This window comes from Pipistrellus kuhlii, unplaced genomic scaffold, assembly GCF_014108245.1.
Source record: "Pipistrellus kuhlii isolate mPipKuh1 unplaced genomic scaffold, mPipKuh1.p scaffold_m20_p_2, whole genome shotgun sequence".
NCBI lineage: Eukaryota > Metazoa > Chordata > Mammalia > Chiroptera > Vespertilionidae > Pipistrellus > Pipistrellus kuhlii.
Genome location: NW_023425515.1, coordinates 168909799 through 168927451, shown reverse-complemented (window position 1 = coordinate 168927451; position 17653 = coordinate 168909799). Strand labels below are relative to the sequence as shown.

The 17653-nt window shown below is 47.0% G+C and overlaps 1 protein-coding gene and 1 pseudogene across 1 annotated transcript; both read left to right on the top strand.

Moving 5' to 3' along the window:
• Positions 1-4678: 4678 nt before the first annotated feature.
• On the top strand, positions 4679-5937 carry LOC118723124 (annotated as a pseudogene).
• A 7558-nt stretch (positions 5938-13495) lies between these two features.
• On the top strand, positions 13496-16535 carry KLF18 (Kruppel like factor 18). Its single transcript, XM_036445178.2, has 5 exons — positions 13496-13535; positions 13577-14043; positions 14161-14380; positions 14495-14839; positions 16267-16535. The coding sequence occupies exons 1-5, from the start codon at positions 13496-13498 to the stop codon at positions 16440-16442; spliced, it is 1248 nt and encodes a 415-aa protein (XP_036301071.1). The 3' UTR covers positions 16443-16535.
• The last annotated feature ends 1118 nt before the right edge of the window (positions 16536-17653 follow it).

Sequence of the window (17653 nt, the reverse complement as noted above, 5' to 3'; positions counted from 1 at the left end):
CTAGCTTTGCAATGCATGTTAATGTCGGGATGAGCACTAAGTGAAGTTGGAGGGAAAAAATACATGATGCTGTATACATTTTAAAAAGAACAAACCTTAATCTTGGCAGATTTTTGCCTTTGGTCCACATATTTCTATTAAAAGCTACAATTCTGTTCCAAATGTGCATTGTTAATGTATTCAAGTTCATTTGTTCAATATATTGGTTTTCTTTAGACCAGCACATGGAATAAATGTCTGAATCTCTAATCGGTAGCTCTCTGGCTAGGCTTTTTCCTTCTGTTTAGAAACCTGGTGCCTATCTTAGGAGCTAAGAAAAATATAAATTATCTCACAGAAAAGACTATATTTAACTTTGAAGAGAGAGATAGAGACTTAAGAAACCTACCAACCAAATGCAACATGTAGATCTTGTTTAGATCCTGATTTAAATAGACTAACTATAAAAAGATTCTTTGAGACAATTGGGAAAAAAATAAACATGAACTGATTATTAGATAATATTAAGGAAATATAATCATTTTTTCTGGATATGATCATGAAATTGTGGCTATATTATGATTATACAATTAGTTTTCATGTGATGGAGATTTTTTACTGAAGAATTTACAAGTGAAAAATATATCTTGGAATGTTTTAAAACACTCCAGCAAAAGAAAGAAAGGAACCCAGCTAGTGTGACTCAATGGTTGAACATCAATCTATGAACCAAGAGGTCATGGTTTGATTCCCAGATAGGGCACATGCCCGGGCTGCGGTTGTGGGCTCCACCCCCAGTGGGGGTGTGTAGGAGGCAGCCAATCAATGATTCTCTCTCACCAATGATGTTTCTCTCTCTCTCTCTCTCTCTCTCTCTCTCTCTCTCTCTCTCTCTCTCTCTCTCCCTCCTTTCCTCCCTCCCTCTCTGATATCAATAAAAATATATAAAGAAAGAAAGAAAGAAAGAAGGAAAAAAGGGTGGTGGGGAGGATAGGGTATAAATAAAAGCAACAGAACGGCAGTAATTGTTGGAGCTGGGTGAGAGATGCACGGAGGCTCGTTGTAGTACTCTCCACTTCTGCAGGTTTGAAATTTTTCATAGTAAAAAGGTAGGAATACCTTCACTCATGTCTCCCCATGTGAAGCCATTGAACTCAAAAGAGAAAGATCAAGTATGAGGTCAAATAAAAATTGTGTAATATAAATTACTTTCTTTAAGTTGCTTTCTTTGGTCTTGAGAGCCTTTTAACAGATAGAAGTTAAAGTATTATGGAAAAATAAAAGACCATTGTGACAGCCTGTTAATCCCATATGCTTCCCATGAGAAGGATAAATAGTTATATGGCAGTTTTATGGGATCCAGGGCACAATATAGAAAAATTTCCCAAAGGGCTCTCTAATACTCCATTCTTCTCTCCTTTTTGTATTTTGTTTGTTTGTTTGTTTGTTTGTTTTTTAATCCTCACCCAAGGACATATTTTCATTGATTTTAGAGAGAGAAAGAGAAAGAGAGACAGAGAGACATCAATTAGTTGCTTCCTGAATGAGCTCCAATACATACATTGAACCCGAGACCCTTTGGTGGGCCTGTGCTCTAACCACTGAGCAACACATGCCAGGGCAAGACCTTCTTGAAATGGGTCCAGACTATGAGAATATTTATTCACCTTATGGATCCTCAAAATGCAGGAGACTCCCCATAATCTGATAGACATGATGGGCCTGTTCTGGGTGTTAGTCAGCCTCATTCTCTAGTCATCCTGGTTTGCTCAATGGATTTATAAATAAAATGGACTTCCCCTTACAAGACTGGCATACTTATTGTCATTATTGATGCCCAATTTGTAATAAACAGTAACTAATCCTTAGCCCCTTGCACCTGGGGACAGCCAGACACCTGGAGGCAATATGAGCACGTCATAAAGCGGCGATGACCTGGCCCCACTAGGATCCTCCTCCGCTCTGGATTTCCCTCCCCGCTCAGCGCCTCCGCCCTGGCTGGGAAGGTGCCTTACGCACAGTTATGGTATCTCACACTCACGAATAGTGGTTCATTCAAATGCAAAAAGACACCCACACTCATTTTCTGAATATGGGATCCCATTAGTCATAGATTAATTCTGATGCAGGAAAGGAAAAGAGAACATTTTCTATCATGCCCAGTTAGAGAGTGTGTCTGTGAAAGTCTAGTGTGAAGTGGAAAATACATTTTCCTTGATAGCTGGGAGGTGCTCTTCTCCTGTAGAGATACTGTGTTCCAGGTAGTGAACTCAGGCCACAAACTATTTTCCCCACAAAAGCATGGGGCGCTCCCAGGCTCGGAGGAAAGATGCTTTACAGGAGGAAAGATAGCAACAGGTCATCACTATGTTGAATACGACTACACAGCCAGGAAACAATATTGTCTAAGCTCTTCTACATAATTTAGTAAAATGCAGCCCTGCACCACTTAACAGAGAAATGCGTCACTATGCCCTGCCCAGTTTGGCTCAGTGGATAGAGCGTCAGCCTGCGGACTGAAAGGTCCCAGGTTTGATTCCGGTTAAGGGCATGTCATCAATGTTTCTAGCTCTCTATCCCTCTCCCTTCCGCTCTGTAAAAAATTAATAAAATATATTTTTTAAAAAAGAAAAAGAAATGAGTCATTAGGTGATCTTGTCATTGTGTGAACACCACATAGTGCACTTCCATAAACCTAGACGGTATCGCCGCTCACGACCCACCTCGGTTACATGGCATAGCCTAGTGCTTCTAGGCTACAAACCTGTACAGCATGTTACTACGAAAAACAACATGAGATTAAATCAAGCACAAGAGAAAATCATACAATCAAGAGACTAGGTGGCCGGGCCAGTGTGGCTCAGTGGTGGAGCGTTGACCTAGAACCAGGAGGTGGAGGGCCAGGTCAGGTCACAGGCCCCGGTTGCTGGCTTGATCCCCGGTAGGGGGTGTGCAAGAGGCAGCTGATCAATGACTCACCACTGATGTTTCTCTCTCTCCCTCTCCCTTCTTCTCTGAAATCAATTATATATATATATATTAGATAGATAGATAGATAGATAGATAGATAGATAGATGATGCTCGGCCAGGCTGGCATGGCTCAGTGGTTGAGTGTTGACCTATTGTATGAACTGGGAGGTCATGGTTTGACTCTCAGTGAGGACACAGGCCCGGGTTCAGGACTTGATCCCCAGTGAGGCCTGCAGGAGGCAGCTGATTGGTGTTTCCCTCTCATAGATGTTTCTCTCTCTCTCTCCCTCTCCCTTCCTCTCTGAAATCAATAAAAATCATGGTAGTTTGCTGAAACTGATTTGGCTCAGTGGATAGAGCGTCAGCCTGTAAGACTAAAAGGTCCTGGGTTCGATTCCGGTCAAGGGCATGCACCTTGGTTGCAGGCACATCCCCAGAAGGGGGAGTGCAAGAGGCAGCTGATCAATGATTCTCTCTCTCATCGATGTTTCTCACTCTTTATCCCTCTCTCTTCCTCTCTGTGAAAAATCAATAAAATATATATTTTTTTAAAATCATGGTAGTTTTTATTTTTAATTTAAAAAAGGTGTTTGTTTGTTTTTCTAACTTTGGGGCCTCCCTACAAGGTATCCAGGCACAGAAAGCTTTTGTTTAAGAAGCAGTTTGTTTGCACTCGCGGTATTATTGTCAGAAGGGGACCCTCTGCTTCCCGGGGCCAAGGACCCTGTTACTTGCTCCGGCTGCCACATGAAATGGTTCGTCCGGATGCTGAACCACAGGAATGCATGTTCTCACAGTCCGGGAGGCCCGGCGGTCAGGACCAGGCGTTGGAAGGTTATGTCTTCCTCGGGCCCCGATGTGCTGGATGCTCTGCTCTCCTCACAGACACCGGGCAGAGGTGCTCGGCCCGTTCCTCTGTCCCCGCGGAGCCGGGCGGACCTCGGCCGCTCCTCCCCCGCTCTGGCCGCGGGCGGATGGCGGCTCCGAACCCTCTACGTGCGGCCCCGCTAGTCCTGCGGGGCGGCGGCCCCGGGGCGGCGGGAGCGGCCAGGCCAGCCTGGGGGCAGCCGAGGCCTCGGGCGGCTCCCTCGGCGCGCAGCTCCTTCCCTGGGGCTTGGGGGGCTGGGGGCCTGGGGCCTGGGGCCTGGGGCCTGGGGCCTGGGGGGCTGGGGCCTGGGGGGCTGGGGGCCTGGGGCCTGGGGGGCTGGGGGCCTGAGGCCTGGGGGCCTGGGGCCTGGGGCCTGGGGGGCTGGGGGCCTGGGGCCTGGGGGCCTGGGGGGCTGGGGGCCTGGGGGGCTGGGGGTCTGGGGCCTGGGGGGCTGGGGGCCTGGGGCCTGGGGGGCTGGGGGCCTGGGGCCTGGGGGCCTGGGGGGCTGGGGGTCTGGGGCCTGGGGGGCTGGGGGCCTGGGGCCTGGGGGGCTGGGGCCTGGGGGCCTGGGGCCTGAGGCCTGGGGGCCTGGGGGCCTGGGGGGGGCTGGGGGCCTGGGGGGCTGGGGCCTGGGGGCCTGGGGCCTGAGGCCTGGGGGCCTGGGGGCCTAGGGGGGGCTGGGGGCCTGGGGGGCTGGGGCCTGGGGGCCTGGGGGCCTGAGGCCTGGGGGCCTGGGGCCTGGGGGGCTGGGGTCTGGGGGCCTGGGGGCCTGGGGGCCTGGGGCCCCGGCCCGGGGGCACCGGCGGAGGAGAGAGGAGCGGGCGCCGCCCTGGAGCCCCAGGGCCGAGGGGCCGCCGCTAATGGCGGATCGCCTGCACCGGGTGTGCGGAGGCGCCAGCCTAACCACTGAAGGAAATGCCCGCTGGACCAGCTCGCTCCCGGCCACACCTGTGGAAAGCGATGGGGGAAAGCTCGCTCACTCAGCACTGGGGCAGTCCCTAAAGGACCGCTATTTACGGCGCCTGCGGGGCCAGGAGCATAAGCACCTTTAAAACAACAACAACAACAGCCGAGACCGGTTTGGCTCAGTGGATAGAGCGTCGGCCTGCGGACTGAAAGGTCCCGGTGTTCGATTCCGGTCAAGGGCATGTACCTTGGTTGCAAGCACATCCCCAGTGGGGGTTGTGCAGTAGGTAGCTGGTCGGTGTTTCTCTCTCAACGACGTTTCTAACTCTCTATCCCTCTCAATTCCTCTCTGTGTAAAATCAATAAAATATATATATTTTAAAAAAAATAAAACAACAACATTTATCTTATTGATTTTTACAGAAAGGAAGGGAGAGGGATAGAGAATTAGAAACATCATACAGCTGCCTCCTGCACCCCCCACCCCTCCCATTGGGGATGTGCCCGCAACCAAGGCACATGCTCTTGACCGAAATTGAACCTGGGACCCTTCAGTTCACTGAGCCAAACCGGTGAGCTGCACATAGGGTAAGTACCTTTTGGGGGATGCTCCCGTGAGCCCGTCCTCCCAGAAACTCAAGCGGAAAGCGGAGGAAGACCCGGAGGCTGCAGATAGCCGGGAGCCACAGAATAAGAGGGCTCCCGACTTGCCTGAAGAAGAAGAGGAGGAAGAGGAGGTAGAGGAGGAGGTAGAGGAGGAAGAAGAGGAAGAAGAACTTGTAAAGGAGAAAGAAGAGGCAGTAAAAAAAGATGCTTACAGAAGCCACCGGGGGCCTGAGGCGGCCGTGGTAGGAAAGCCCTGGTTGTGAAATACACATAGCAATGTGGGGTGATGAAGAAGACTCAGAAACAGCCTGATGAGGAAGAAAGAGGAACAGTTTCTCCACAGAGAGTGGGAGCTGCAGTTAGGATCAGCCGGCAGTTAATGGAGAAGTTTAACTTGGATCTGTCAGCAGTTCCACAGGCCTGCCTAAAAAATAGTGGCGAGGTGGAGGCCACCACCTCCTCTTTGGAGTCCCGTCAGAGGGCTGATGGGTATCCCATTTGGTCCCGACTGGATGACTGAGATTTGCAAAAAGGTGATGAGGATGCATTGGTCAAAAAACTTGGTGTTCGAAATGTAGTTCGGAGAATTGAATTCTGAAAGAAATAATTGACAGGATAGTGAGAAAAAAGGTGTGGCAGATGAGGATGCTCTTTTATGACCCTTGAACATCAGAGATTTTTAGGTTGGAACTAACATGTCTCCTGACAAAATGCTGTCATTGCTCTGCGAGTCCCAGATTTTGTAGCCACACAGAGTTGCGTAGGAGGATAAAAATAAGACATTGGATATATTTAGGGCTGTCCCTGGCAGTATCAGTGAGTTTCTTGAAGGAAAATATAAACCAGAGACAGGTTGGTCTACATAGTAATCTGTTTTTGGAATGGAACCTGTATCTTATTGGACAGGATAGTAACCCAGCCAAAGGGAGAAAACTGAAGACAGGTCTTTTCAGGCAGCTTGAATAAAGAGCCTTCTCTCCTTTGGCAGGAGCTCCGCTGGATTGTGGTAGATTCTAAGTCAAGGATAAAGAAATATGGAAGGGCCAAGACCGGTTTGGCTCAATGGATAGAGTATCGGCTTGGGGACTGAAGGGTCCTGGGTTCGATTCCGGTCAAGGGCATGTACCTTGGTTGTGGGCATATCTCCAGTAGGGGGTGTGCAAGAGACAGCTGATCGATGACCCTCTCTCTCATCGATGTTTCTAACTCCCTTTTCTGTACAAAATCAATAAAATATATTTTTAAAAAAAAAGAAATATGGAAGGATTTCATTACATGGATTACCCCAAACCCTTGCATCCCCCAGTGAGCTCTGATTTCTAAGATCATCTGACAGTTAATGGAAAAGTTTAACTTGATCTGTCAACTACTTGGAAAACCCCATGTTTCCTTTGCGGACTTAATATTTGGGGACCCTGCTCCTTGGCTGTTCTCTTCTTTGAATCCTTGTCAGTCAAGCATCTAACATGTGTTTCTTTACCTACCGAGTTTTGTTTAAAGAGTCTCAAGAGCCCTCACTGGTTTGGCTCAGGGGATAGAGCGTCGGCCTGCAGACTGAAGAGTCCCCAGTTGGATTCCGGTTGAGGGCATGTGCCTTGGTTGCGGGCACATCCCCAGGAGGGGGTGTGCAGGAGGCAGCTGATTGATGTTTCTCTCTCATCAATGTTTCTAACTCTCTATCTGTGCCCCTTCCTCTCTGTAAAAACTCAATAAAATATATATATAAATTTTTTTAAAAAGAGTCTCAAGAATAGTCTTACCTGGTTACTAGTAATAGTAATAATGTGTTTATTTGTTGAGGATAGTTTTGTGCCAAGGTTGTGTTAGACTTTAAAAATTAGTGAATTAATTCCTCTTTGTTGTGTTGCTTTTGTTATTGAAAATAAATGGAACTTTGTAAAAATAAATAAATAAATAAATAAAACACCAGGCAGATTGACTTTTCTGCTGACCTTTTAACTTAATTGTCTCTTTAAGACCCTATCTCCAAATACAGTCACATTTTGAGGAACTGGGAGGTTAGAATTCAACATATGAATTTGAGGTGACACGGATCAGCCCATAACAGGTACTTTGAGAATAGATTGACCTGCAGGGAGTGGTCATTGTAGGGCTCCACCGAGAGGCTCTCAGTTCCCCTTTGTCAGCTCTCTGCTCCCTTTTCCCAGCCCTACAGAATCACAATCCCCAGAGGTAGGACTGAGCAGTCTATATTTTTTAAAATATATTTTTATTGCTTTCAGCAAAGAAAGAGAGAGAGAGATAGAAACATCAATGATGAGAAAGTATTATTGATTGACTGCCGCCTACACGCCCCCTCCCACCTCCTGGTTCATAGGTTGACGCCAACCACTGAGTCAGGCCAGCTGGGCTAGAAGTCTGTAGTTTAATAAGTTCTCCAGGTGATTCTTATGAACTAAAGCTAATGCAAAAATGCACTATCTTTGGCACATGTGTCAAACACAAGGCCCGCGGGCCAAATCCGTCCCGCCAGGCCTTGCAATGTGGCCCGCACCGCGCTGTCATCACTGCACTCTGCTGCGTTTCCATCACAATGACAGTTTATGACTGTTCAGTAAACCATTCGGCCCGCGATTTAGGCTGGATTTTAGATTTTGGCCCCTTCTCTGATTGAGTTCGACACCCCTAATCTTAGGACAATGGTTTTAAGACACAGATTGACCTCACATCTTTTATTTTTTAAATATATTTTATTGATTTTGTACAGAGAGGAAGGGAGAGCGTTAGAGTTAGAAACATCAATGAGAGAGAGTCATCAATCAGCTGCCTCTTGCACACCCCTACTGGGGATATGCTCCCAACCAAGGTACATGCCCTTGACCAGAATCGAACCCGGGACCCTTCAGTCGCCAAGCCGACGCTCTATCCATTGAGCCAAACCGGTTTTGGCGACCTCACATCTTTTTTGTTGTTGCTGTTAATCCTCACCCAAAGATACTTTTCCGCTGATTTTTAGAGAAAGTGGAAAGGAGGAGAGACAGACTACCAATTGTTGACTTGATGTCAACTTTCATGTCTTCGTTCTTTTTAAAAAATTTGTTCTTTTAGCCGAGACCGGTTTGGCTCAATGGATAGAGCATCGGCTTGGGGACTGAAGGGTTCCGGGTTCAATTCTGGTCAAGGGCATGTACCTTGGTTGCGGGCATATCCCCAGTAGGGGGTGTGCAAGAGGCAGCTGATCAATGACTCTCTCTCATCGATGTTTCTAACTCTCTATCTCTCTCCCTTCTTCTCTGTACAAAATCAATAAAATATATTTTTTTTAAAAATTTGTTCTTTTAGTTAATTTTGGAGAGAGAGGAAGGGAGAGAAAAAGAGAGAGAAGCATCAATGTATGAACCCCAACTGGGGGATCGATCCCACAACCTTGGTACGTGCCTGGACTGGGAATCGAACCAGCAACCTTTTGGTGCCCTGGAGCCACTCTGGCCAAGGCATGTCTTCATTCATTACTTCAACTCAGCGAGGATACTAGAGCCACAGGAATTTCTGTTAGAGGAAAACTATCTAACATTTCCAGTAACTTGGTTGTTTACATAGTTATTTCCATGAAGTTCTAAATTTTAATACAGTGTAATATTTACCTTTTAACCAAAGTGTTACAATTCATTCTAATCCAACTTAATTTTTTTCAGTTGGCAAGCCTGTGGTTGTTGGTTTTTCAAATAGAAAACCACCATAAGATTCCGACCACTAGTGACTAATTTCTTTAATCTGTTTAACTTTACTACATTTCTTTCACCCATCAACATAAATTCAGTCAGCGACACTGGATTTGAGAGGCTGAAGCCCTTTATTTTGAACGCTGATAAGAAGATCAACTAGCCCTAACCGGTTTGGCTCAGTGGATAGAGCGTTTGCCTGCGGACTGAAAGGTCCCAGGTTCGATTCTGGTCAAGGGCATGTACCTTGGTTGCGGGCACATCCCCGGTGGGGGGTGTGCAGGAGGCAGCTGGTCAATGTTTCTCTCTCCTCGATGCTTCTGGCTCTCTATCCCTCTCTCTTCCTCTCTGTAAAAAAATCAATAAAATAAAATGCAGAAAACGTTTGACTTTGGGGGGGGGGGGGGGTTGAAAAGATCAACTAGCCTGCCTTATTTAAAGTAATTTCCCAACTTACTCGAAGGGAACCTGGAAAGGAGCTGTTTCCTTGGCCCTGGGGCTTGCTCACACCAAGGCTGCATTCCCTCGCCCTGCTTCCGAATCGAAAAAGTCAGTCTCTTCTGGGACACAGAGTCCTCTTGGGTGGCCCCTCGTCATTCCCTGGCTCACACGAGGGGAAAGCAGTCGCTAGAAGGAGCACACTGCTTCTCTGTCCGCCTGGAGAATCCTCAAGGCGGACATCCCATGAGAAAGGGCACGTTTCAGAATAAGTGCTGAACGATGCCCTTTACACAAATTCAACACCCTATAAAACACTATGCTTTGTCATGTCCATACACGGAATAGTGAAAGGAAGTACATGGGTGGTTGCTTGGGGATGGAGGGGCGGGGGGCGGGGTGAGAAACAGTCTGGATGATTCATTTATCTCAGGGTAACAGCTCCGTCTGAGTGCGCGGAGAACAAGGCAACTGGAGATGCGGACAAGGCAGCTCGGAGCAGAAGCCAGGGTGTGGAGCCCCTGGCCTCAGCTCACAGCCCATCCTGGGCCTGAGGTGAAGGGGCATGGGCCCCTAGCATTACAATAAACACACTCACCAAAGACAAGAAAAATAAACACACACATTGTGGAAACATAATTTGACACTACCACCAAGTATGTATTTATTCTACTCTGGCTGTTAACAACAACATGGATAGATTCAAATTTAACAAATGGGAGTACACAGGAATAGTGAAAATGTACATTTTCATTGTGAAAATGTCTTTAGTGACCAGAAGGGACATTTTTCAGGTAAAAATAAACACGGGATCAGGTTAGTCGTGGGACATTTGGAGCCTCAGCCTTCAGCTAGCTCGGCAGCCCTACCTCCAGCAATGGCGCCAATGCCAGGCTCTCCTGTTGCATTTCCGCCCCTGAAGTGCGTGAAAGCAGCTCGGCTCCCAATGACGCACACGTTCACACTCAAAGGCTCGTGCGCTCCCATGAATTCAAACTCCATCAGCAGTGGTCCTCAGCTAACAAACAGAAAACCAAACCGAACAAACAAAATTGCAGAGAACAGAGGCTGGCAGAGACTCTAAACTAAAGACTGGTCTTTCTACGGATCGCTAAAGCCCCAGGCTTGTTGGTCCCGGGTAGGCCATAGGTGACGGGACCCAACCAAGACCAGAGCAGGATGGAAGTGTGCCCCCCTGCTTGGGGTGGGGGAGAGGGATGAGCATCAAAATATGCCATTACCGCCCGAACTGGTTTGGCTCAGGGGATAGAGCGTTGGCCTGCAGACTTAAGGGTCCCAGGTTCCATTCCAGTCAAGGGCATGTACCTTGGTTGTGGGCACATCCCCAGTGGGGGAGTGGGGGGGATGGATGTACAGAAGGCAGTTGATTAATATTTCTCTCTCGTCAATGTTTCTAACTCTCTATCCCTCTCCCTCTCTGGAAAATAAATAAATAAATAAATAAATAAATAAATAAATAAATAAAATGAATTTAAAAATAAAATAAAATAAAAAATATGCCATTACCATCCAGGCAGACTGGCTCTGTTGGTTGAACATCATCCTGAGCACCCATTAGCTGGTTTGATTCCTAGTCAGGGTGAATGCCTGGTCTTTGGGGTCAGTCCCCGGTGGGAGCATGTACAGAAGGCAACCAATTGAGGTTTCTCTCTCTCCCTCTCTCTCTCTTCGTCTTTCTCTCTCTGTCTCTTCCTCTTTCTCTCTCTCTCTCTTCCTCTTTCTCTCTCTCTCTCTTCCTCTTTCTCCCGTCGTTTTTCCCTCCCTTCTTCCCTCCCTCCCTCTCTCTAAACACAGCCCCGAGAGAGGATTAAAAAAAAAAATGTCGTTACCATTTCCAGGTACCTGATAAGATTTGAGCATAGAAGAAATTGGATTAAATTTACAAACTGTGGCATGACCAGCTGATTGGCTGTTGAGGTCTCGCGTGTGTTTAATCTCGGGCAGATTAACCTCTCTGGGCCTGTGTCTGCACCGTCTGATACCTGTAACATGGAACCGTGTTGACGAAGAAACGGGCACAGCGGGGACACGGGAAGTGATTGATTGAACATGGGCATTGATCGAACACGGGAAGTGATCGAACACGGGAAGTGATTGCGGTTGGCAATCCTATCCACGTGTGTGCGGAGCAGACAGGATTACAGCGGGCGCCTGGCTCCGCCCCGCAGGCGGGGCGCACAGGGTGTCCTTCCCGCGCATCTGGCTTCGCCTCCATAAGAGGCCAGGCCCTGCACGCAGCTGCTGCTCGCCGGCTCAGCCTTCCCTCCGGACGGTCCTGCCTCCAGACAGCGGCTCCCGGCCCCCGGCCGCACGCGCGGTGAACGATGGTGAGTCTGCCTGCCTTCCAATACGGGGCAGGAGTCCGGGTCTTGGGGTGGGAGGCCGGAAACTTACAGGTGGCCTGGCGGGCGTCGGTCCGTAGGTGAGCGTGGGCCTGTGAACCTGGAGGTCACGGTTAGATTCCTGGTCAGAACACATGCTGGGCTGTGGGCTCCATCCCCAGTAGGGGGTAGACAGGAGGCAGGCAATCAATGATATATTCTCTCTCTCTCTCTCTCTCTCTCTCTCTCTCTCTCTTCCCCTCCCACCAACATTTTCCATTTCTCCACACTCCCCCTCCCCCATTCTACTCTTTGATTCTGGGTTCAACTTCTTTAAAATTTAGCTTTATTGTTGAAAGTATTACAGCTGTTTCCTTTATTTCCTCCTCGGCTTTTATTCTATATTCCACATATACAATATAGTATTTGACTTGCTCTGTCTGACTTATTTCATATATCATAATGCCCCCAGGTTCATCCATGTTATCGCAAACGACAGGGGTTCTTTTCTGTGCATGGCTGAATAACATTCCATTATACATATACCACTTTATTTATTTTTTATTTATTTATTTATTTATTTAATAATCTTTATTGTTCAGATTATTACAGTTGTTCCCCTTTCCCCCTGAGAGTTGTCAGTCCACTCCCTTTCTATGCCCCCGATTCTATTATATTCACCAGTTTATTCTGTACATCAGATTTTTAATTCACTTGTTGATATATATGGTATTTTTTGGTCATAATTTTTATCTTTACCTTTTTCTTCCTCTTCTTAAAGAATACCTTTCAGCATTTCATATAATACTGGTTTGGTGTTGATGAACTCTTTTAGCTTTTTCTTATCTGTGAACCTCTTTAGCTGACCTTCAATTCTGAATGTCAGCTTGGCTGGGTAGAGAACTCTTGGTTGTAACCACATTTTTTAAAATCTATTCATCATTAACAGACACTTAGGCTGTTTTCATACCTTAGCTACTGTAAATAATGCTACAGAGAACATGGGTGTTTAGCTCTCTCTTCAGTATACTGAATTCATTTCCTTCGGATAAATGCCCAGAAGTGGAATGACTGGATCATATGGCAGTTCTCTTATTTATTCTTTTAGGAACTCCCATACTTCACGTACCAACTTACATTTCCAACAGTGCACAAGGGCTCCCTTTTTGCATCCTTCCTAAGATCCCTGGGAATACCCAGGGAGGTCTCTGAGGAAAATGTCCACAGTGGGTGCAGGTCTGTGAGCACCCTGAGCCAGGCAGGTCCAATTCTAGTTAAAGAGTCTTCCCCTAGGGTCAAGTAACTTCCCTTCCCTGGATCTGTGAAATGGGATTAACCGTGGATCCTATCTTCTAATGTCCTGGTGGGAATGAAATGAGGTTACACGTTTGAAAGTTCATTAACGTAACCCATTTGCAGTACCATTTCTGGGAGGCAGGGCATCTTTGGGAAAGTCTCGGCAACATCTCTCACAGGGGATTATGGGATATTCGAGCATTCATCTACCGTAGATTCCTATCTCCACTGATAAGTAGGAGAAGCACAATAGGAGTTTACATTTTAGGAATGTTATTCTGACTGTGGAGGGGATTGGGTGTGTGGGGGGGATGGGTACACTGGACAGAGCCAATTCCAAACCCAGGCAAATGCAGGCTTTTAGGCAAAAGATGATGGTGGCTAGACTAGGATAGGGTCAGCAGGGATGGAAAGGAAGGGTTATGTGGGATTGGGATTTGAGTCAGGTAGGATCCCTGAACTTGTAACTTTTTGCAGGACCCCACAGGTGAAGATCTAGTTCAGTTATCAGGCAACTGCGAAGACACTCACTCTTTACCTCAGGAAATTGAGGAGTTCCTGGAGGAATACTATGAGAGACTTGAGTCAAGAACTCCAGCTGCACCAGAGCCACAGAGCTCTGTGCCTTTGACTGGCTGTGGTGATGAGAGCCAACATGAGTCCATTCAGAGCCAGGTGACGACTCCTATGATTTCTGCAGATTCTAATATCCCCGAGACAGTCCTTGACCAGAACTCAACAATGTCCCCTGTCAATGCCTTTGGCATGCCCACTGGAGAACTAAGTGAAACTGCCTCCGTGGACCAGAAGGTGACCTCCTTTGATCAGAGAAAACCCACAGCAACCTCCTCGATGATGGGTGTTACTGACAACCCAAAGACGTTGTTCACTGATTGCCAAAAGACAACCATCACTGCAAATAACATGACAGTCTCCAAAGAAGGTAGCCAGATGGTGACCCTCAGTGATGGACAGACTGTCTATGGAGGCCAGAAGCTCTTAGGTGGGGACCAGACCCGTTATGGATGCCAGATACGCTTAGGTGGGGACCATACCCATTATGAAGGCCAGATCACCTTCAGTGGGGACCAGACCCGTTTTGGATGCCAAATCACCTTTAGTGGAGACCAGATTCATTATGGAGGCCAGATGCCCTTCGGCGGGGACCAGACCCGTTATGGAGGCCAGATGCCCTTCGGTGGGGACCAGACCCGTTATAAAGGCCAGATGCCCTTCGGTTGGGACCAGACCTGTTATGGAGGCCAGATGCCCTTCAGCGGGGACCAGACCCGTTATGGAGGCCAGATGCCCTTCGGTGGGGACCAGACCTCCTACGGGAGCCAGATGGCAGCTCTTAAAGGGGGCTATCCCATGACCTTCATTGGTAACCAGATCTTCACTAGAGGCCAGGTGACAACATACAGCCCTGACCAGACTCTCTATGGGGGTCAGATGGTGACCCTTAAGGAGGAACAGATAAAAGCCTTCAATCACGACCACACTCTCTATGGAAGCCATATGAAGCCAAGTCAATCGTCGTCATTGCCAAACCCAGGATTACCGCACTGTTCAAGTTCCCATTTGACCCAAGGACAATCCCTAGAAGAGCAGAAGTCAGAACTCAAAACCCAGAGTCGTCAGTTCAAGAAGAATCTTAAGGTTTCAAAGCGCTTCTTTTGCAAGTACGAAGGCTGTGACAAGTCATATTCCAAGGTCTCCTATCTCCAAATCCACTATCGCAACCACATAGGTGAGTAAGCATTAAGGGTTAAAGGTGACAAGTAATCTAAAGATTGCACCTTTACAAAGTTTTGGGGTCTTTTGAAATTGTTGTCCCTTTACGACTGGAACCCTAGCCTGGCCAGTGTGGTTCAGTTGGTTGAGTGTTGTCCCGTGCACCAGTTTGATTCCTGGTCAGGGCACATGTCAGGGTTGCAGGCTTAATCCCCAGTAGGGGTGTGCAGGAGGGAGCAGATCCATGTTTCTCTCTCATTAATGATTCTATCTCTTCCTCCCTCCATCTCTCTAAAATCAATTTAAAAAAAAATTTTTTTTAAATAACTAACATTTATTGGTTAGGTTGTTTTTTGTTTTTGTTTTTTTAAATATATTTTATTGATTTTTTACAGAGAGGAAGGGAGAAAGGGATAGAGAGCTAGAAATATCGATGAGAGAGAAATATCGACCAGCTGCCTCCTGCACACCCCCCACTGGGGATGTGCCCGCAACCAATGTACATGCCCTTGACTGGAATCGAACCTGGGACCTTTCGGTCTGCAGACCGACTCTCTATCCCCTGAGCCAAACCGGTTTCGGCTTTATTTTTTTATTTTATTTTTTTATTAAATTATTATCTTTGTACATATACCATTGCCGCCACCCTTAAAAAATATTTTTAATTAAGAAAGACTGGGACCCTAGTACATCCTAGGGAAGGTGGGCAGATTTGAAAGGGTGGATTCAGCAGTCCAAGGGATAGACTCTAGACCTGGCTGCAGCCTTTTGTGTTGCTGCCTGTGCTGGAACGATGGGAATAAGTGGAGGGATTTGATCTCTTATGGATGGTTTTGGCACTGCCTCTACTGGGACTGTCACTTCATGGACCTCTTCTCAAACCCAACAGACCCCCCTCTGTCCACCTCCCTATCTCTCCTTATCCTCCTGACCCCTACTTCTTCTGTTTTTCTTTTTCTCTTTCTTTCACAGCTTTCTTCCATCCTTCCAACTCATGCTGCCCTCCTCTTCCTCTTTCACTCTCCCTCCATTTGTGTGTGTGTGTGTGTTTTGTTGTTGTTTTAAATATTGTATATTGTTATTGATTTCAGAGAGGAAGGGAGAGGGAGAGATAGAAACATCAGTGATGAGAGGGAATCATTGGTTAGTCGCCTTCTGTACCCCCCACTCTGGGGATCGAGCTCCCCACCCAGGCCTGTGCCCTGACCAGGAATCGAATCGTGACCTCCTGGTTCATAGGTTGATGCTCAACCACTGAGCCACCCCAGCCGGGCCATTTGTGTGTGTGTGTGTGTGTGTGTTTCACTCACCCTATACAGTCTCCTCTCTGGCTCTCCCTCTCCCACACTAGCATACTCAAAACCTTTTTCTTTTCCATTCACTTTCAACTTCCTTGTACCAAGCTACCTGACGCATGACAAGTCTCTTCTGCTCTGATTCCAGGCGAGAAGCCCTATAATTGCGAGTGGAAGGGATGCACATGGAAATTCACCCGTTTAGATGCGCTCAACAGACACAAATCGAGGCACACTGGGGAGCGACCCCACCGGTGTCATATATGCGACAAGCGTTTTAAGCGATCTGATCACTTAAAGCAGCACATGAAAAGCCACCACTGACTCTAAACCTGAATCCGTCAGTCTCCAAGGAAACAAGATTCTCCCTACGAAGCCTTTGTTTGCTTAGCACCTAGCACCGTGCTGCCGCACTGTGGGTGCTTAATATCACTTGTAAACTTTGAAGGTTTTTATTTGTTTATTTTCTAAAACATAGAAGAAATAGCCCCGCTGGTGCGGTTCAGTGGTTGATTGTCGATCCATGAACCAAGAGGTCACCAGTTTGATTCCTGGATCAGACACATGCCCAGGTTCAGGGCTTGATGCCAATGGGGTGCATTCAGGAGACAGCCAATCAGTGATCCTCTCTGATCATTGATGTTTCTTTTTTTTTTATAATATATTTTTTTAATTAAATTATTATTTTTGTACATATACCAATGCCCCCCCCGCCGTACATATGATCATTGATGTTTCTATCTCTCTCTCCCTCTCTTGCTGAAATCAATAAAAATATATTTTTTAAAAAACTATTTAAAAAGATGTCTCTCTTTATTCCTCTCCCTTTCTTTCTTTCTTTCTTTCTCTTAAGATCAAATAAAATTTTTTAAAGCATAGAAGAAATACATGTATGCATTTTAATAGAATCAGAAGCATTTCATCTATTCAAAAGTTGAACCTCCTGCCCTAACTGGTTTGGCTCAGTGGATAGAGCGTCAGCCTGCAAACTGAAGAGTCACAGGTTCAATTCCGGTCCAGGGTATGTACCTTGGTTGTGGGTACATCCCAGTAGGAGGTGTGCAGGAGGCAGCTGAACAATGTTTCTCTCCCATCGATGTTTCTAACTATCCTTCTCCCTTCCTCTCTGTAAAAAAAACAATAAAATATATATTTTTAAAATTGAACCTTCTGCCCTGGCTGTTGTTGCTCAGTTGGTTGAGTGCCATCCTGTTTTGAGTTAGGTAGGATCCTCACTGGTTCGATTCCCGTTTAGGGCACATGCCCAGGTTATGGGTTCGATCCCAGTCTAGCTGTGTAGGTAAAGCAACCAACCAATGTTTTCCTCTCCCTCTAAAATCAATAAAAACATTTTTTAAAAAGTTGAACCTCATAGATATTTCTTCTCACAGACAGTGTCTCCTACCCCCCTCCATCTGCTCAATATACTATCAGAATACTGGGGTGGGGAGGGAGACATTGAGGAGGAGGGTCTAGTTCTGGCTCAGAGGTGAATGAGCTATCTTTCCCACCGGGCCTGGGCCCTTTTCCTCATT